Below are 21,909 nucleotides of genomic sequence, written 5' to 3'. Positions count from 1 at the left end.
TCTGTAACTCTTCCCCCCCTGCTCTTTGATGAGGCAGAGCGACTCTGTTAAATCACTTCCTTAACAGTAACACAGGAGTGGGAAAAAGGTGGAGGTGCTGGAAGAGCTGCAGTGGATTATTAAGAGATTTTGGGAAGTGTTTTGGGAAGTGAATGTTTAGACTACTCAAAAGGTAAAAATAGGAGCCGGTGGAAGTCCAGTGTTTGGATTGAAGAATGGTTACAGGAATAGGAGAGATTTGACACATTTTCATGTACATTAATGAACTCTTTTGTCATGTGCCTACTAGGAAGTGTTGTTTTTCCTGCCTTCACTTGAACGCCGGTGCTGATTGGACGGGCTGGGTGGAGCCAGGGAGAGAGAGGAGGAGTATTTGAGTTGTTGGCTCACAGGCACACACACAGGCTCCCTCACATGCGCTTTGCCTCTTCAGGAGAGCGCCACTTTCTCAGCCGGCATATGCTCTCCAAAGGACGTCTACGCTCGTTTTACGGCTTTTTTGTCTCTGTAGACAGCTCTTCACACCTCTGTTGGTAAGTCGCTTCACCCACTTCATGGAAATGTCTGGTAGTGTGTAAAACTGCATTGTTTTTCTTCCTCCGTTGATCCTTAAATGTTGTTTTTTTGTGTGTAGGTTGTGTGAATTAGTCAGCTGTGCATACTACATTTTTTTTTCTACTGAATTCCTTGTCTCTGCTCTTCAAACTTCTTTTGCACTAGAGGCAGAACAAACCTACTATTGTGTTCTAGTCAGGAACAGTCTGCTGTCATTTAGAGCACAGTTTCTTTTTACACATCAGCGTCGTCTCCAGAATGTTAATTAGTGTCTGTGTTGGATCATTGAGGGCTTCATTACCATTTGATAAGTGAGCTTAAGCTATCGCTCATTAAACACTACTCCTAAGTGAAAGGTGACAAAAGCCCTCTGTCCTTGGCCATAATCTGTCCTTGAAATTTTCCTATCTTGTGTTGTTACATGGCCATTGGTTCTCACACGCAAGTTGGCATGTTGGAAAGATGTTGGAAACTGTTGCCGTTTACACTCAAAAATCTCAAAAATGGCTGATATGCGCTTAAAATGATTCTTCTATGGCACTGCTCGAACCTTTGTAGCATTTTATTTTTAGGAGTGTAAAATACTTTGTAGGCATACTATGGCTATGTCAGGCTTGTCCCAAATGAGTGTCAGCAATATCCAGTGAATGAGTCAGGAGAGGGAACTCTGTGGAGGTGTTTGTGGTGTTTTTTTAAAAGCATATCCTCCAGCTCACGTGGACAGGAAGGCAACCCGAAGCCCTCTTTGTCACTACGGCATTAGCTTCTGAGACGTTCCTTGTTCAAGATCCACTAAGAATGGCTTTCCAGGGTCTGTCACTGGATGATGACTAACACTGGTAATCGCTGATCGGGGTGACTGCTGCTGGGTTGGGATGCACAGAAATGGAAACCCTGATGCTAATAGTCAGTATTTTATTTGTAGGGGGTTACAAATGCAGTAAAAGCAGCACCTAACTCTCTGTCTTTCTGGAATACAATAAATATCATCATCATCATCATCATTTGTCTGATGCTGATGCTTTTGTTTTAAGCAAATCCTGCCGATATGGGTTTAATTCAACATCCCATATATTATTGTGCATCCCTGGTTGGAAGCCTTTGATGTTGGTGCTTGCTAGTGTCTTTGTATGTAGTTGTTTGTTAGCAGTTGTTCCTGTTGTCTGTGTATGTCTGTTGGGGAGCCTGTGGGAAAGTGTGGTTGTGGTTGAAATGGGGAAAGACAACATGCAGGCCCAACCGAGGTTGCAGTGACGCCGATTGGGCGCTTGCACCATCACCCTGGCTCTGATTACCCTCTGACTACAACAGGCCATGTGTCATTATGTCTGTGTGAGTGAGCATGCATGTGGGTACTTGTCTTTTTTAAGATTATCCAGTACTCATAATGTAATTAGCCTATGTCTCTGTTTGTACGTCGGTAGACTTTCCGGTATTTCATACATATTCCCAATGCTTGGCTGGAGTTGTACAGTTGCTGCAACAGATGAGCGAGATGGACAAGCTCACTGTGGTTATAATTGATAGGCTGATTAGACCATTTGTCTGCTGTCCAGTTTGATCAATATCTTGCAAGGCACGGCCTAATTTTTCTCCTGCTGACAGCGGGCAGGCGGTGTTGTTGCTAAGGTGATAAAGAATAGACCCGCACTGGAGCCACCTTTAGTTCATACTGACCTCAAGCACCCCCCAGTGACCTGCCCTGTATAGACCGCTTAGAAAATGGAGCCTGATCCAGAGAAACACATACTCTCTAACCGTCTTCTGATGGATCACCCAGCTCTTATCCATCTGTTTGACTGGCATTGTCCTCTCAGGGAACCTTCAGGTTACATTACCACACCAGTGAAGAATGAGACCCTGGTGAATTTTGGTCCCAAAGACCTCAAATCAGACTTATCTCCAGCTCTCAGAAATAGGGCTTGGCGGCGATAGGACAGAATGGGAGACATGAGAAGAATGTGTGGCCGTGGAGGAGCAAGCAGGCCAGTCTGTGGGAGAGGCTTTGGGCTTTGGGCTGGCTCATATCCGCACAGTCAGGAGAGGAGCATAGGCTTGTGTTCCTATTACTCATTGAGAATGTGGCTTTTGGGTTCTTTTGTTTTGGTCTTTGGCTGAGCCTCTGAGTAATGTATTTTTCTTCTCTAATATGGACAAATGCCTGTCAGGGGCTTTTTGCAAGAGGGGTCTTATTCAGGCCATCTGAGGGCAGCTGAACCACCTGCTCGTATTTGATTATCTTATTACAATCAAGGCATGATGAATGCATGTGTACAAACCACAGCATCTACCCCCCCTGTCATTCCAGTGACCCACACAATATTTGGTGACAGTTGTGTTTGGAACAGCGAATGATGGGACATGCAAAAGTACTCCTAGGGAGTTAACAATATAGCAGGCATATCTGAATATACTGCAGCATACTTAATCATGTAATAACTAGCATTTTAGCTTGTAGATAGTGTCTTACCTTGGGCCTAATGTTATGCCGTATTCCATTTGCCTCGGAAGTCGGAGCTGGGAATGATGACACAACTGATCGTGAGTTCATCGCATTCCAGTTAAATATTCTGATAATTGTACACCATTTCAAAACATTTCCAAAAAACTTTTATCTAAAGGCTTTGGGGTTTAAAACGACTGGTTAGACAATTCTTTACCGGTGTTTATTGGCAAATCTCAACAAAGAATTCAAAATAAAAGATTTTTGGAGGCTCACAATTTTCCAACAGGCGTTCCAATTAAAATTTCCTACTTGGAACCCAGTAAATCTGACATCCCAGTTCAAATGGAACGCAATATTCGTTTACTAATGTTACTAATATTAGCTCGTGGCTAAAGCTTTAGATCGGGACACTATAAAGCACAGCTTATATTTCAGATATTGTCATTTTACCATGTTGTTGAATCCTCTAATATGTTAAAAATATAAAAGCTCGTGTTAAAATACTGTATAAATACTGTATAGAACCAAACATTCTTTGAATACATATAGAAATTAAACATGTTATACCCCCCATTACTATATATTGTAGCTGCGGTCCACATTGCAATATTTAAAAATCAAACAAAATTTTCAAACGAAATTATTCATGTTTCTATGCCTTTTTGTTCTGCACACCCAGTCACATGTTCAGTAGTTGATGTGGATTAAGTAGATCATGTAAAAGCCTTGATTCAAGCAAACATCCGAAGAAGGCTTACAGCACACAGTATAACATACAGTGGTTGGTTAAATTTTCTCACTATTTCTAAAGCTAATATTGTGATGATGATTGGCAAATTATTAATTGTACAGCCCTAACACACACACAGTTATCCTACTGTCTTCTCTTGGCATCTGTACAGATAAATGGCAGTGAGGGTTGGGGTATGCTCTTGTTCATGGTGGGATGCATGTAGTGGGTGTAATTATGAATGGAGAGATGAATACTGAGAATGTCCCAGGGGCTCAGATGCAGACAGTCAGTGCTGGGTTAGACCATGCCCAGGCTGTGGGTTGCTGAGAGAAGGAGGGGTGTGTGTGTGTGGGGGGGGGGGGTCTGCATTATAACAACTCTTTGACGCTCTAATGGCTTAATGCTCAGAGTTGACTTTGTCCTGCTGTGGGTGGAAGGAGCCGCTGTATTGTGCTGTGTTGCATATTGGACTGTGTGAAAAGGGCCGTTTAGAGCCCTTTACACCCTGCCCCAAACTGCTGTAGGAATGGATTGAGCCCAGGAGAAGGTTTATCTGCTTGTGTGTTCAGTCATTGGAGGTGGTGGTGGTGTACTGGTGTGTCCTCTGGGGCAGAGAACTGTCTCTCAAACACTGCCAAGAAAAGCTGGAATACCTTCCAAGGTAGAATTCCTTGTCAACCCTAACTTTGCCAAATAAGTCTATATAAGTCTATAAGCTGTGTTTAGTGGTCAGCGCTTTCTACCAGAAGTTACAAAGATGGGGCTTTGATTTCTGGTCAGTTGTACAATGGAGGTGATAAACAGGAGGTGGTGTTTTAGTGAGTCAGCGAAGCTTTTTTTAGATTGTGTTGCGGGACCATTGTAGTCACAACTTACCACATTGTATTCCAGTATTGCGCAGTGAAATTGGAGTAGATCCAGGCATTATCACTTTTTAGTCAATAAGATGAAACGGAGACTCAGTCAATAAGATGAAACTTTTAAATCTGGTTGAAATATCTAAAGCTTCTCATTGCAAAAGTTTAGTAAGAATAAACATAAAGAACATATAGCCATATAATAATGCTTAAAACAAAAAAAAACTTGAAATAAGATGATTAATGTTGTAATATTCTTATAACAAGCTAACTAATTAACTGTATATGGTCCCATCATTACACATACATCTCAATATTAGAAATATAATTAGATATTTTGACTTTATTTTTGCTGTGTACACTTAAGGTTTCCACATTAAGAGAGATGAGTGAGACTTTTTAAAGGTGTTAATAACTTTAACTAACTAACTAACTAACAGGTTCTTGACCAGTCTTGACTGACGTTCTTCACACTCAAACATCTTACACAAACGTGGTTCTTCTATGGCATTGCTCGAAGAACCATTAGTAGCACCTTCACACCTTTTGTGTACTGTACTGCCATACATTAATGGACATCAGCTCCAGAACTAGCTGCTCACTGCTTTGCACAGTATCCTCATTCTTTTACCTTTCAAAAGAGTTTTTGATACCCAACTTTAACGATGAGCACCAGGCATGTTATGGCAGGGAGTTCACCGAACCTTTGAACAGAGTGAGTCCCCTGTCCTGGAAATGCAAACCAACCCCGTAAAGTACTTTCCTTCACACTGCATTTACTGTAGGGCTGCACCTAAACCATCTGATAATCTTCACGGTACAAAACCTGAGGCACAAAAGGGCTTATGAAGCCTCACAATGCTGCTAGATAACGGGTAATCATGAGCTCTTCAGTGTGAAAAAAAGGCCCTGGGGTTGGACTGTGTGTAGATGGGTGATCTCCTTATCACAAACAGTTCTTATCGCTGGTGTTGGTTGTGCTTGGAACTGATAGCGAGAGACAGAGATGACCTTTTAAAGTTTCTGCTTGCATGTGAAGTCCCATTATCTCCCTCTCTCTCCTGCAAGGCAGGCGCAGACTCCACCTGAGTTTAATTAACACATTCCGCATCTCCCCCATGTCGTTGGAGCTTTTATTAGCGAGCCCTCGTCATCAACATGATTTCTGGACACTGTGCTTTTCCAAAGTGTTTTTCATCACTTGTAGAAAAGGTACAGTCCATAAAGGGTAATGTGTGAGGCCCGAGGAGCAGGTACAATTCAGCACTGGTAGCTTGTCCTGAATGTGCTTTATCTCTCTCAGCTTGGGGGGGGGTCGTTTGTTTAGGCCAGCAGGAAGAGGTCAGCGGCAAGTCTCCGACCTCCAGTCGGAGTGCAAGACCTTTGGGTACAGATAAAACCAGGGCGTGCATGTCTGTACCCTCACTTCAAACCAACCTCTGTTGCTCTTCTACCTCCAGGAACCTCTCATCAGTGGTCCACGCCTAGCTTCTGTTGACCAGAGAGGTTTTATTTTTACTTCTCGCCATTTACTTGACTATCTCCAGGAATTCCTCTGCGAATTGTAAAAACAACCAGGCCAGGGCCTTGCCATTTTCCTCCCTTTCTCTTTCACTTTCCTTCTATCCCGCTATCTCTGGTTCTTTCTGTTACTTCTGGTTTGTAGTCCTGTTTCCTCAACTCTCTCACGTGCATCTGACTTGCTCCAGGCTGTAATTGATAGATATTGTAAAAGCACCAAATTGCTTCAGCTCACAGAATTCCCCTGTAATTACAGCGTGTAGTTTCTCTCAGCTGGAATTTGTGTGGTGTTTTTTTTTTTTTTTTTTTTTTCTCCTCCTCCCCTCTCTCTCACTCCAGCTGTAGACGGCTGGGCTTAACCCACAGTCTCTCGCTGCTTTTAGTGGTGGTTTTAGAGACTAATGCTAGTAACGTCACATTTTCCCAGTCCACATTCAGTCATAAAACGGTTTCCTAAACACTCCTAAAGTGAGTGAATACTGCAGATTATACTCACACTGCACACAATAGAAAAAAGAACTGTCCAAATTCTGTGAAATGTGTTCCATGCTTTTAACCCTTAAGCTGTTACGTTCAGTTTAGGGGCAAAAGTTCAGTGCACAGCTGAATACTATCAGGACATACCAGCCAGTTCTTTCTGTTCAGCATGTTGAAGATAACTGTTTGTGGTGCCGAGTGTGGAAAATCCAGCAGTTGAAGGTTGCAGTTTTCAAAAGCAAATACAGTATGGTCTATACATGACTGTTCAAAGTTTAGAAGCACATGTTTTATTCCAATTCTTTTGTTTTATGTACAATTGCTTGTACGATGTAGAGTTAAAGAGTATGAAGTAGACACCAAAGTGTGTTTTATTTAGATGTTTCATTCAGTTTTTTATGTATTTTTGGGAAAATGTATTAAATGATAAATCATCTGCTATAATTTTTGTTTTCTGTCAAGTTATGAGATTTGACACATTTGAAATGTAAGGCTTAACTCTTGATCATTCTGGAGATGTCTTAAAACTTGACAGTTTTGTTATAGTTATAGTTAATCCCCTGCTTTTTATTTGAAACCCATGAATCATATTTTATGTTCGTAATTTAATGTGTATCTACAGCCAGTTTGATTAGTATTTTTAATAACATTGGCTCTAAACATTTGAGCAGTATTTTAGGTTCTAAACAAGTCATAATTTATTGATTATAGCAGTTTTAACCCTCTCGTTGTGTCCTTAAAAAACAATGTGCTGTTAGCAAGCTGAAGAGACTGTAGCCGGTTAGCTTTTAGACTAAGCTCCCATTCGCTTTTCCGGGTTTGGCTTTCTCCAGTCTTATCGGGGGTACAAAATGACCCGGAGGTGTTTTAGGGGTGTTTAGTTCCAGTGTAGTATTCAGCTGAGGTAGTCCAGTTTGTTTATGTGTGGAGGTGGACGTTGGAGAGAAGAAATCACTAGCTTTTAGCCTAGCACAGATTCCCTTTTGCCTCTATGGCTTTCGCTTTGACCCGTGCTAAGTTTAAGCTCGCCTCTGCGGAGATTGACACAGTAACAGCTGCGGTCACATGGCCAGGTTCATTCAGAACCCCATATTCCCACAAACAGCAGAATCTGTTGGAGATGTGCTGCCCCCCAGTATCAAAAGCAGCATATTCTGCCACTGCTGTTGCATTTTAACGTTTCTCCAGCTTTGACTAGAGCTTTAGCTAGTGGGCTGGGTTTATGTACATTTTTGTATCACTTTATTGTAATATATTCATATTCTATTATTTTGTAAATGTGAAAAACAACTTGATGAGTAACCATTTTATAATTGATAATTAGCTTCCTTGTTTAAAATGGGCACTTGAATGTAAATGAATGTAAGAAATATATTTAATGTGCCCTTCATCTGTTTACACTTTTAAGTGCGCATATGTGTTCAATCCTGTCTCTCCTCATGCCTTCCATACACTTTGCCCACATGGCATGGTGCTGAAGCCCTCTTGTTATCTGCATCAGTTCACACCTCCGTCCATGCCCAATATTGTCCTTTGACCTCACAGACCACTTCCGTACCCAAAGTTGTCCTGCGACGCCACGGACCACTTGGCGTGTGTTTGACTCATTCTGTTGCGTGTGTCCGACCTGACCCTGTACCTCTTGTGCTCGTGGGCTGAGGCGCTGTGACTCAGGTACATATTGCACAATACGGAATATGTGATGATGGGGGAGGTAGCGGCTGTATTGTCTGCATTTCCACACCTTTTAAGCAGCGTTGCATGTGAAAAGGGAGGAAAATAGCCTGGGACAGCTGTTGTGTAACCGTAAACCCCAGGCTGAAATATGAACTGTTTATGTGTGTGGTATATGTTTGGGTTATGCCTCTTTACTTCATAAATGCAGAGGCAGAGTGGCGTATGTGTTAAATGGTGCTGTCCTAGATGGTGTTTTTTTTTTAATGGTTCAAGAACAGAACCCAGCCTGGAGCTGGTTGTGTAAGCCCTTCACCGTGATAGTGACCCTAAAACAGTTTGTGTGTTTGTATGTGCCAGGCAAAGGGCACAGGGCTACTGGGTTCCTGCAGACTGGAGTGACAAACGACCTGTTTGGGTCTGATCCCTCTTCAACATTTCCACCCTGGCCAGATCCCAAGCAACTGTGCCTTCTATTAAAAGCCCTGCCATTGACAGACAGCTCAACATTTGTGTGCCTGCATGTGACTTAACTTGCACCAGAGAATTTACCCTGGATTTCTATGTATTATTATGATGTCCTCACACTTTTCTAAAGGACTCAGTAACACACATAAGCATTTATGTGGACTACTGTATGTGCACTACTAACTAGAAGACAGACAAGCTACATATTTTCTGTGAGAGTGATGGTCTTCGTTGTCGTCTGTGCTCTGGCCACAAGGTCGTCTGCTCCCGAAAGCCGTTTTAAAAGCTTAGTGAATCATAGTGACCATTACTCCATATTAAATCACCCCAGCGCATTTCCCATATGTATTCAGCTTACATTTTCCTTCTGACTAAATGCTCGGAGGCTGTTGCGTTTGATCCAGTAATTAATGCCTAAGGCTGTATTTAGGGTTCCGGACTGCGTGCCCTTGCATGGTTTTATAAAATCTGTCTCTTTCTATTGAGTCAGCTCTGTCTTATTAGAGACAAAAGGGGGAGGGGGTGTAATGGGGACAGTTCCAGAGACACAGACAGGCTATAAAAAGATTAATTAAAATGACAATATGTGCACGACTATGATGAGGAGGATGAAGAAGGGCAAGGAACAAGTCTTGGAGCATCTCATATGATGTAATCCAAGTCCTCAGAACTGTAATGAAAGATAGAATACAGAGGAAGGGGGGGGGGATGTGAATTGCCTCTCAGGTCCCATGAAACCACATATAAAGAACACTTGAAAGAATCAGAAGTCATGATGGAGCAAGAGGACTAATCTGGGTCTCGAGCAGCCAGTGAGCAGCGGCGAGTCTGTTTATAGTCCAGTGGAAGTCTTAAGAGGGTTTTTGCCTGTCTGAGTCGAGCTGAGGTGATGCTCATGAGCGTTTTCTGTAGGATTTAAATGAGCCTCGGCTTAGATCCAGCCTCTAGGGCTAGCGTATAAAACATGATAATCTGCCTGTAATGTGCTCTGTATAGACAGTGCACAAAGCCCTTTTATGTACTCGAGAATACTGAACATGTGAAGGAGGGGAGGAGGTTTCAGTGTTTTCCTCTCACAAATAAGCCCTGTTGTGTTTGATGCAACTGAACGCAAAAGATTGCAGCTGTTCCCTCTTTGCTCTGTCTTTTTTTCTTCTTTTTCTTTTTTGTTGTCTTTCAAAGAATTTCATTTGAATGAAAATTCAGTGGGCGTGTTTGTTGTGAGTGGGGGGAAGGGTACAATTGGTTAGAGAGCCGGGTATAAGCCAATCAGAGCGCTGTTCCGTCTCTCCTCCTTTCTTCTCTCCCATGCTCTGAGCCCCTCTCTTCTCTGATAGGCTGCTCGGAGAAACAGCATCTGGAGGCTTTGAGAGTGTAGTAGGAGGAGCCAGACTAACACATTAAAACCAAGCGCTTGCCCCATTTGCTCTACAGTGCTCTAGTCTGCGTTCTGAGCGTGAAGATGAGGGAGTGAGAGGGGTTTCTTCTTTCTTTTTTTTCTCCTTTTTTCTGACAGTATCTTTTTCCTCTCTTTCTTTTTCAGAGCTCAAACAATATACGGATTACAAGCTTTTGAGGACTCTTTTGGACACTACCGGCGTGCGCAAGAGGAGAGGACCAGGTCACTTTGCGCCGTTACTTGGCTACTTCAGCACTGAGGGAGCAGAGTCTCAGCCCTGGCTTCACGGGCTGCCCTCGTCCTGGTGGGTCACTCAGTCGGACTGATGTGGAATGCAACCTCTGGTGACCCCCTCCCAGAAGTCTCCATTCAGTGAGCAGCACCAGGAAGAGTGGGGATAAAAGACAAGAGGACCTGAAACAAAAAAAGAAGGAGCAGCGGCAGCAAGAGCGCTCACTAGGGTTGGAAAGTTAAAGGGGGCCCTCAGGGGTGAGAGAGGAGCTTAAAAACCACTGGAAAAAAATATAAAGCGTGAGTACAAAAGACATTTCTGCCGCTTTTCTGGACATTTGAAAGCTCAAAGGGGGACTGGTGACTAGCCTCAGTTTCACCCCTGAATTGAACTGATCGCACCTCTACAGTCCCTAACCAAACCAGTCATGCCAGTGGAGACCCTTCGTCCTTCGGACGGACGTCTGGCCGGGGGTCCTTTTACCTCTGCCATGCCCTTCCGCATTCTGAACAAGGGCCCGGACTACTTCCGCAGGGCTCCTGAGCCTGGGGCGCGCAAGCTGAGTGCCGTGGAGCGCCTGGAGGCCGACAAGGCCAAGTATGTGAAGAGCCAGCAAGTAGCTCTCACAAGGCAGGAGCCCGTCAAGCCCCCAATTATTCGGAAGCCTCTTCTCTCTCCGAGCATGATGCTGCAGTGCAGAATCAACACTCCGCCGGCCCGGAAGGTTCCTCGCAGGCCCTTGGACTCTGTGGACAATGGAGGAAGCCCAGGACAGGGTACCCGGAGGGGGCCGCCACTCAACCTGGAGATCCTTAACAACCTCATTAATGTCTCTGATGGGCCCCAGCCTTCATCCCCGGCCCCTTCCTCTCCCTCACCCATGGCTTCCTCACCTTCATCTGGTGGAAAGAGCACGGGGAGTGGACACTCTGCAACAGAGACCCCACAGGGTTTCAGCTTTAAAGGACACCTTCTGTCAACATCTGATTCTGTCAACTCCTGCACTTCCTCTCCCCTCAACAGCCACATTCAGCCTCCTTGTCCGGCTGTTCCAGAGCCCAGCCGCAGGCCACCCCCTGTACCAGCCAGGGTTCCTCGGCTCACTGTACAGGGCACCTACGGAAGCCCGAACTCTGTGACAGTCCGACGGGTGGACGTGCGGCCGCAAGCCGAGGTCAGAAAGCCCCAAAGGATTCCCCTGCAGCCCAAGCCTAGGCAGACGGTGCAGCCGCAGATCGCCCAGCCACAGGTACCACCTCCATCTTCTAAACCTCCTTCACTCCCAGCCCGCTCCCCCTCGCCCTGCCTTCCCTCCAGCCCCTTGCTCCTGCGTTCAGGTGTCCCGCCTCCAGCCTCACCTGCCTTCACTCGACTCTCCTCTGCAAGTTCGCGAGGCTCGGGGCGCAAGCACCCATCTCTGCATCGTTCCAAGTCGGACTTGAGCGACCGGCTCTCACGGGCCACCGCTGACCTAGAACGCTTCTTCAACTACTGCGGCCTGGACCCCGAGGAGCTGGAGGGCCTAGGCGGAGTGGAACGCTTTGCCCGGGCCGCCTCCGACATTGTCTCCGTCTCTAAGCTCCGCAGTGTCAGCACGCCCAGCTCCGAGTGTGGAGATGAAGGCAGAGGGGAAGAGGAGGAGGATGACTATGAAGATGATGCCCCCCCTAGGCCCAGCGAGCGCGTTCCGTATGGCATTTCGGTCATCGAGAGGAACGCACGCGTCATCAAGTGGCTTTACGGAATACGACAGGCACGGGACTCGCAAAATGTCTCCAATGTGTAGGTGCCCCCCCCCCCCGTGGGGTTCTCTGGATCATCCAGATAGAAGGAAAATAAAGGGGAAAGAGACCTGATTGAACGTGCCCCATGTTAACGATTCATTTGCTTTTTACACATGATATATTTATGTTTTTTTTGAGACTCTTGGTGATGCTAACTTTTTGTACTGTATATTTGTGTTCCGTATGGAGTATTCTGATTTTGCCTTACGTTAAGTTCATGGACATTGATTCTTATACATCTTATTTGTGTTAAATTGGTGCAAATGTTTTGTTGTAGCCCATTTAGTTTTTTTTTTTTGGGCTGTAATGACAATTTACCTCAAAAAGCGAGAAGGAGAGCATAGACTGGAGCAAGCTTTAGACTCTCTGCACATTGACTTTGATATAAAAGTCGTTTAAAGCAATAATAAAAACGAACGTATGATGATGATGATGATGGTGATGATGACAGCAGTAGACCTGCTGCAATGGTGCTGTTCAGGTACTTTAAATCAAATGGCAGTGATATGTGGAACTGTGGCTTCCAATAGAAGTAAGGGCTTTGTAATGATAACCAGCCAGGTACTGTTTAGTTTAGTACAGTTTGAATCAGGTAATGGTTTAGCTTCCAGGTGAAAAAGTGTGAAGTTGGGAATTCCAAAAGGCCACAGTCCCCCATTTGCTGGTAGAAGGGTCTCAGGGACCTGTGCTTAGTAAGCTGCAACCAGGATACAGAATAAAGACACAGCCAGCACATACCTGGAGGCTAAGATATGTTCACTATCGCACACTAGGGCTGCACAATATGAAAAGTAAACACCGTTGCTCCCCATTAATATAACATCCATGTGTAATATATTCATAAAAAACATTGGCCTTAATTTGATGTGGTTCATTTGAGCATCCCTAAATGACATACTGTGCAGCCCTAATGCAAACACATACACATGCATGCACTCGCACGCACAGACCCCTGCTCACTGTGCACACAACTTTGGGCTGTCAGTGTTGAGCTTGTGAACACGCCGAAGGGACGCTGAGGATATGTGGTGATATGTGGCGCCAGAGAGGCGCGAAACTCTATGATACTGTGAAGGATCTCCAGAGCTTCCTTATAATATACACTTTCTACACTTCTTCATATGGATTCTATGTCAGCATGTGACCGCTTCTGTTAGCATGCACACGTTTCTGTACAGGTGAATTTGCCTCAATATTATGTGGAAAGCCATTTTCAGTCGCACCCACAGCCACACATTCCAGCACTCGTGAACATGTACGTGTTCCGCATCTAATTTAGGAATGAAGTTGTGTGGGATTCTGATTCTGTTGTTTTTCTTTTGTTATTGTTGTTTTGGTAGGGCATTCGGTTGTGCAGCGGAGTGCTTTTCTCGCTGTGTGGAGTTATGTAATTGGTGAAGAAGGTTGCGTCATGTGTGGGATGGACGCAGGAGGTAGGGATGTGGAAGAACCTGAGAGAGAGAGAGAGCAGGAGTCAGGTTGGGACAAAACTCTCAGGGGTGGGGTGGGGGGTAGAGCGCGCAGTCACATCACTTTACTGCAGAGATGGATGGGTTGATGGATGGATGCATGAGGTCATGGAGCAGAAATGTTACTTTGCAGAAAGCGCTGGAAAAGGAATAGGTGTTACCGTGGGACAGAGTCCATTTGTGGACGGAGACGCAAGACAGAATGCTGTTTTTCAACCTGCAATTTTGAGTTAGTCTTTGACAGTTCAATGTTCAGGCACAGCAAGCGCTGAACTCCGTTTGATTTTGAATGTGCAACCTGCAAACCTTCAATAGGAAAAACACTCAAAACAGAGAAACAGACACACAGATGCACGCTGAAGTTACCGATGTAGAAATCACATGAAGAAATGCGCTCAGTCGTGTTCAATGGACAATGAAGTAAGACTTGGGTTCTGGAGTGAGTCTGTTGGAGCTTTGACGCTCAGCACATCAAAGGCAACAAATTTCGGATGCAAAATGTCTTCTAAAGATGTCAATAAAGAAAGATTTTTGCAGAAGCATCACCTACGTGTCCCTCTGTTTAACCGGTTACAGGCTTTTCATTACAGCTCAATTTCGACATTTGATGGCTAATGCTAGCTGCAGCTTTCTAGTAAATGCAGTTGCTGCGTTCACGTGCTAGTCTGAAGTTATCCTGCTTCCCACTTGTGAAGTCGGAATTACGAGCACAACCTGTTCAAGTGCTTTTGTTGTCGGGCTAAATGGCGCCGCTAGCAGATAAGCAGCTAGCTAATAAGTAGCATTGTTCTATATCAGGTTAAATGCTCATAGATTACAGATTCAATTAAAAATGGGCACAAAAGAACCATTAACAGTGTCTGCACTGTTAAAAATGAAGAAATTCATGTATCAACCGATCTGTCTTCTTCACCGCCATCTTGAAAAGTTGATGGTCGCCTGAACTCAAGAACTCTTGTATCAAACATTTTCTCTGACTTGTGCAACTTTCAGTAGCAAGTCAGTAGCTTGTATTTATAGAAATTCTGATAGCATGTGAACGCAGCAAGTGTGTATGTAGACTGTACATATACCACTGAGGTCATGTGTCGTCATTCTGTTGTCTGTCCATATTAAGAACTCCAGGTCTACGTTTTGTACTCAAATGTAACATTATCCTTTCAGTTATGATGGTGACCTCAAGCTTTAATCAAATGGGGTCAGTTCTGTTGCTCTGGCAGTGTTGGATTACAGTTTACAGGTAGCTGCTGTTATATAGTGGAGTACAATTTGAGATATAAAGGAGCACAACTTGAGAGGGAGAACAGGCCTGAAGCCCCTATCTCTATCTCTACCTTATTCACATGTCTATGACAAGTCTGCTGAACCTTCCACCACCCTGTCACTCCCCCCTTTAACCTTGTCATCTATCATTCCTGGCTCCATATTTCAGAGGGGGGACTGGTTTCCTATCATAAAGCAGAAGCCACCTGAACTCCAGCCCAAACTCCTCTGCCCCCATCTCTCTGTCTCTTATAGTCCCAATGTTCCAAATCATCACAAGCTGAAAGCATGGTCCAAACAAATAGGACTAGCAAAGTAGTTGATTCATAATGTTCTTCTTAATGTTTGTAGCTTTGATAAAGTTGTCTTCATATTTTGATTTGGAATCTGTTGATGAAAAGGATGCCGGGACATTCATGGAAAAACGTACACAGAACAAAAACACAGGCTCTCTGATTGGAAACACTTATCACAGAGCAGCAATCTTTAAAAATCCTATTTACTTCTGTTGTGGAGTGTCTAATATGGGCGTCATGTACGATAACAGAGGCCTATACTGTGTTAGGTTTGCTTAAAATGAATATCAATGGCAGGTAAGCTGTTCATAATTCATCCTGTGCGACCTATGACAGAGCTGAGCTGCGGCCTTCATACAAGAGGCTTTTACTTTGACTCTTGGGAGCTAAGGTCTTAAAGAGAGATATTTTGGATACATCCCTGACTTCCTGCTAGATCTGGACATCAATTCCCAGCATCCCCTAAGTGAACCTGTTTTTCCTGCCTTGACTTTTGCAAGAGTTTTTTTTTTTTTTGGGCGAGTAGGGATTTGGAAGCGTTTTCTGGCTGGAGTTAGGAGAGTTTCTTGCTGGCACTTTGGGCCGCCTCGCTGTGCCAGGGCCAGCGGCTGGTGAAGCCCTTTGCCAGCACAGCTGCATTTAGCTGCTCAAGCAGGTGCTGTACAATCTCATTCGGACATGAATTATTGATCCAGCACTCTCTGTAGCCTTACTTCGGTCCGCTTCGGCTTTCTTTGTTGGCCTGGGGTTTGGTGTCTCGTGTTTTTAAAAATGCATGGCTTAACAAAAACCCTCAACATCGCACATAGATTTGCAGATGGTCACTAAACACATCTGTAGTAAGTTTTGTTTCCTAACTGGATAGCATTATGCATTGAGGTTCTCACTATAGGCTGCAATGAGGGTGCACAGGGTGCGCTCGCAAGCACCCCTTTTGGAGGCCTTAATAAGTAATGGGACACCCTAAAGTCTCACAGTCCTCACCGGCACTCAGAAAGGAGGACTACAGGACTGTTATGTGTGCCTTTATGATTAGAGGTTAAAGAGATTTAGAGGATAAAGGTGCACGAGAACTGAAAACTGTTGTTTTTTTTTTGTTTTGGCATAGTCGAATAATGAGAGTTTGGTACACAGAAGTGAGACAACATGAACCTCGAACACAATAAAAAAGAAAAAACGGCAAAAACACAACAGGACTGTTAAACTGGCCTATTTTAAATCCCCAAGACTGTTGTGTAACAGTATTGCCTTTACATTAAAGCCCCCCAAATTTCCATACACTAAGCTGTAAATAAGGCCAAAACATAGGGGGTGTGTCTCAATTGTGTATGAATTACTAATACTCACTAGTGTTTAAGTATGATATATGCAGTGTGTATGTGTGTATATATATATATATATATATATATATATATATATATATATTGCCAAAGTTGAGTATACTCAAATATATAAAGACACAGGCTGATTCTCAGTCTGCGTTCTTGTCTGTACTTGTGTTCCTGTAGACTTGTGAAACATCATCAAAAGCTTACATCTAGCCGAGTACCGTCCGAACGCCCGGATGCATTCTTGTTCTGCACGTGTTATCAAGGAAGCATCAGAACATGACTTGTGCCAAATATCCCAGAACGCATAACGCTCCACGCTGCTGTTCCAACTGCAAAAAGCCTGAGTCCTCCCGTCCTCGGGAGTTTGTACTTGCGAGTCGAACTACCAGACACACCAGTCCCAACTCAGCTTGCTTTGTATTGAGAATCCCCCACATAACCACACTCAAAAAACGGCTCGGCCTGAGTATGATAGACACTATTATCCCACAATGCAATGCGCAATGGAAAGGGAGGAGCTACTCACGTCTGAAACAAAGGTGGATAACGATGCGAGTGGGTGGCGCTTCCTCACTAACCTGCTAACCTACGTAGTACTAACCTGCCAAACTCTCATTATTAAGGTTAGTGTATATAGTCAATGCCTTATAGTATTAGTGCGTAGTACACAATTGGAACACAGCCAGGGTTGTAAATGGGATTGTAAAGCGGCCTATTAACATTTTTCACTCTGACCATAAGCACAGACTTATTCTTTATACATCAGCCCTGTTTAACAGCAGTCCACCCCTGCTTTAGCCTAAAAAACACAATGAAAGGTCCACTGGGTACAGCATTAAACTATTATATAAACTATTATAAATATTATGAAAATTGCAGTACTTGCTCATTGCAAATTTTATTTTTTTGAGTGGCAGTGTATTTCCCCCTTCTTCTACTTGCCAGCACCTCAAAAGCTTGATGGTTTTGAATCCCTGGCTGGAAGGTAAGCAGATTAGCGCTGTGCTGCGGTGATTCAGCAAAGGTTCTGTGTTTGACAGCAAGAGCCAGTCGCCATGACCACATCTGAGTTACGTCCTGCCTTCAGCCGTCAGAGAATTATGGTAAGAGAGCGGGAAGAGAGGAGGGGGTGATGGGATGAGAGGGAAATGGAAGAGTCAGTGAGGATGAGAAAGGGGTGAGTGATACACCAGAGAGAAGAGAGAGGGATGGCAGGAGAGTGATTAAGGAGTAGGAGTCATTCTCTGCATGCCAATGAGTTTAGTCATCCAGGAATGTGTTGGGGCCTTAAAGGATATTGAGAAATGAAGGTTTAGGAAAAAGAGAGAGTGTTAGTAGTGTTATCATACTGATCTCCTGTGAGGTGTTCAGGTCAGTGCAGCCCACACTCAGATAATAATTAACTGCGTGCATTATTTCCACAGGAGATGCATCATCGGTAACGTTCTTGGGGAAAGACGCTGCATTTTTAAGGGAATTTCCGCTGAAGTCACACTTTCATGATTGATAGAGGTGGAAATTGTGAGTTGTGAGTGCATAGAATCATTAAAATGATCATGAGCGCTAATCATGGGGTGAAAAGTTGCCTGGTGCCTGGTGTCAGTTTATCAAGTGACCGGAGGAACAGTACAAATCCATTTATTATTTTGTGCATAACATAGCCAGGCTGAGCTTGAACAGAAACCATGTTCATGTTGGACACACACAATGACCGTGAGCACACATGCCAGAAGCAGTGGGCAGCCATTGCTGCAGCGCCCGGGGGGAAGCAGAGAGGGAGAAGGGTCCTGCTCAAGGGCCCCAACATTGGCAGCTTGCTGTGCCTGGGTATCAAACCCACAACCCCATCCTCAATGGCCCAGAGCTCTAACACCTGAGCCACCACTCAGCGCTGCAGGCAGATATAGAGGCACATAGGTACATATCATGTCAACAACAAACACTATGGTAAGGGATATATTTTAAGACTTTCTTAGAGCAGAGTGAGAAGAAATGAGTTGCTACAGAGGCCGCAGCATAGTTGCAACAACAATCGTGTTGTTTATTACTACACTAATTGCACATTTGTGGAAACATTAGTGTTGTACAATCATAACCAACCAAACTGTGAATTAAATATGTTCTTGAATTTGTACAAAGTTCAAGCTTTTGCTCATTAGAGGCTATCTAAAAATGCACAGATTAAAATGTTATTTTTATTGTATTGTTAGTAGGGGAAGTAGTAGTAGTATCTCGTTTTTACATACATTTTACTTTTCATTTATTTGGGTAACAAAAACAACTTCAAGAGTTAACAATGTTCTTTCTTTGCTTTATCTGCGAATTCATAAGAATGAGCCTCCGATGGCCACTTGGCATGGCATGGCCACTTCAGAGTTCACAGGTCACAGGTCAAAGAGAAATCATTGCTAATTACCTGAATAAATGAAAACGAAAACGTGGATGTAGAAATGATGCACACATTTGAATGAAGTAAATTCAGCCCATCACTTGTGCAGTGGGTGAGCAGAGTGCTGTAGCCATGAGCAGTGGAACCACTGATACATAATTTACTGTCACATCATCTGCATCCTACTGCTACTCCATACATGCAGGATGTCACGGCAGTGCACACATCTACTGTGCAGGTGTAGACTTTTTGTTCTAATAAACTCCATTTCGTTTTTTTATTTAAGGTATATATTGTGTGTTGATACTAAAGAATGTTCGTCTGTCATCTGTTTTTGAAAGCTGTTATTGCTCAACAGACCCATTTATAGAAAACTTATATTTTTCTAATTTCCATTTTTTAAACAAATTTGAATATATATATATAATATTTTTTTATTTGTAATGTTTTTGTTACAAATATATGAGCTACACTCACCAGCCACTACATATATTCAATTTATCATGTAGGCCTGCTTTTGCTTTAGCCATCCTATAATCATTTCATAGGATGCCCTTTCTTACCAGAGACTGCAAACAGTGCCTTAACAGTGCTGCTGATAGCGCCAGACACATTTACACTAAAATCCACTGCCATGTTGGTATCACTCTTGTGTTGAGAGTGGTCCACCACTCATCTAATATCTGGCCAACAGCAGTCTTGCGGACAGAGACTAACCAGTGCTCAGTGAGCTATACAGTGACTGTGACATTGTGTCTAACCACAGGTCGCCTACAATTTGCTGAGAGAACATTATACAGTGGTCGCTGACTGGGAGTATATGTAAGTATATATAATAAGTATAAGTAGAAAGCTGAGGTCCTTATTTAAATAATATGATCATTAACTTTTAGCACTGTTTGCAAATTCCAGCTGTAGCTTGTGGGATGATAGGGTAGTGTGGTTTTTGGAGGAGGTGGATGAATAGGATGAGTGTGTGCTTATGTAAGCCGCACCACTGAGATCAGTGGAAAATGAAGCGGCGGCCGCCGTCAATGTATGTCACAGCTTGACACACTCACCCACTGTCGGCCAGAGGGATATGTAGTGATAAGCTGATTAGTCGCATGGGGGCAGATGGGTTGTGTATGTTTACGTGTTTGTGTGTGTGCTAAACTGGGTGCTGTGTCTTCTGGCAGAATTGGGTTGTGTGTGTGTGTGTGTGTGTTTGTGTGAGCGAAAGTGCCCTGAATGTTGTTTAATGCATGTGCACTCTCACAAATATTCCTCTGTAATGGGTTTCCGCTGGGCTGCAACCATAACCCTATCATCACTGATCTGTTTACAGAGAGCACGGTTCCATAAACTGACTAAGCTGCAGAACTGTGGCCTTTCTATCCACACGTGCACATAGATATCATCATTTTACGGGTTTTGAAGATGCAGGGTGGGGGTGGGGGGTGGATGATGGTTCAGGCCTAGATTACCATGTTTACCCAGTTCTAACATCAAGGCAACAGATTCATCTAATTTGCTAAAATCTAATTCAATTTTTCCTGTTACTCCAAACGCAGTGTATAAGCCAAGACATTTTCTGGTGTCCGATGTTTGTTTCTTCAGTTTTGGAACTGGACCTACAGGGCTAATGTAGCTGGCTAGTAACGTGAATCTTAAAGCCTCTGGTTTTGTGTCGTGCAAGCTGCAGAAATCACCACATCGCCTCAGTCTGTGATATCACATTAAGTCATTTTTCTAGGGTAAGTAGACTAACTAGCTTGCAATATTTATGATTTTCATTATTTACAAAACATATTTTAGATGTTATTTCTTCAACATCGCAACTCAAAAAAAGTAAATAAATAATATACTGTAACTACAAAAGTGCATTTCCTGATGGAATGGTTGCACATGGTGTTCCTAGGCTGGTTGCTAATAGGTTCCTAGATTAAGTTCCTAGATTGCTCCGGTATTGTTATGATGTTGCTAAGTAGTTGATATGGTATCTTAGGTGGCTTATATGGTGTTGCTAGGTGGTTGCTATGGTGTTGCTAAGTGGTTACTAGGTGGTTGGGATCTTAGTTGTTTCTGGGCCAGTGTCTGCAGAAGGGGAACTCAAACTCAGTGAGCAAGGAAGATAAAGACAGAAAAGTGAGTGTGCTAGGTATCCATGCTAGGCTAAGTCCCTATCTCATCAGCTTTTACCATCACTTCTCTCCAGCATCCGCTCCCTCCGATCCAAAACCTTTATATATTGTCATCTCAGCGGCTGAAGCTTTTGCTTTAGAGTAGTCAGAGGTGTCTTGGTAACCTCCCTCACTGGTCTAATTATTTCACGGTCACTCAGTTTGTGAGGACGGCCTGCTCTAGTCGGATTTACACATATGCCTGTTTCCAAACATTTCTTAATGGTACTAATTACATTTTTTACGGGGTGTTCAGTGACTTGTGTCCACGTCCATATTCTCCATATTCTTGACAAGCTTTTCTTGGCGTAGCTTGAAGTGTCCTTTTGTGTTCATGGTGTTTTTGTAGTCAGAATTACTGATTAACCAGTGACTGGACCAGTAACTGTGAGACTGCTAGCACCAATCGCCAGTAATTTTTTAGAGGGGGTGAATATTTGCTTTGAATAATGCTTTGAATGACTCAGCAGTCTAATGCACTTCCTTTTTGGCAAGGGTGTCGCAAGTTCTACAAAAGGTTGGGGTCATACTGCTTTGCCATCAGTGGCAGAAGCCCAAGAGAGCACATCTGTCCGGCTTCTCACTGGGAGGGTAGGTGGTGCTTTTGCCCCTTATCACTCCTAAGCAATGTTGGTTGGCATCTGTGAGCTGGTGCGTTGGAGCTGGGGACCCAGTGCTTTCCTCGGAGTGTGTCGACTGCCCAACCCAGCAAAAGAGGCGGTGGCTGACTTTGCATGTTACAGAAGAGGCATGTGTTAAGTCTATTACCCTTCTATTGTTGGGAGCATTGCTAGTGGTAAGGGGAACTGCAAATGGGGCAGTAGCAAATTATGAGAAAAAGGGACAACATTTT

At 43.8% G+C, this 21,909-nt stretch overlaps 1 protein-coding gene across 1 annotated transcript; it reads left to right on the top strand.

Moving 5' to 3' along the window:
* The first annotated feature begins 435 nt into the window (after positions 1–435).
* Positions 436–14,101, top strand: LOC140577053 (protein FAM110A). Its single transcript, XM_072696832.1, has 2 exons — positions 436–533; positions 10,275–14,101. The coding sequence occupies exon 2, from the start codon at positions 10,790–10,792 to the stop codon at positions 12,146–12,148; it is 1,359 nt and encodes a 452-aa protein (XP_072552933.1). The 5' UTR covers positions 436–533; positions 10,275–10,789; the 3' UTR covers positions 12,149–14,101.
* The last annotated feature ends 7,808 nt before the right edge of the window (positions 14,102–21,909 follow it).

The sequence above is a fragment of the Salminus brasiliensis genome, chromosome 14 (genome assembly GCF_030463535.1).
Source record: "Salminus brasiliensis chromosome 14, fSalBra1.hap2, whole genome shotgun sequence".
In the NCBI taxonomy this organism is placed as follows: Eukaryota; Metazoa; Chordata; class Actinopteri; order Characiformes; family Bryconidae; genus Salminus; species Salminus brasiliensis.
This window is presented reverse-complemented; position numbering and strand designations above follow the sequence as displayed.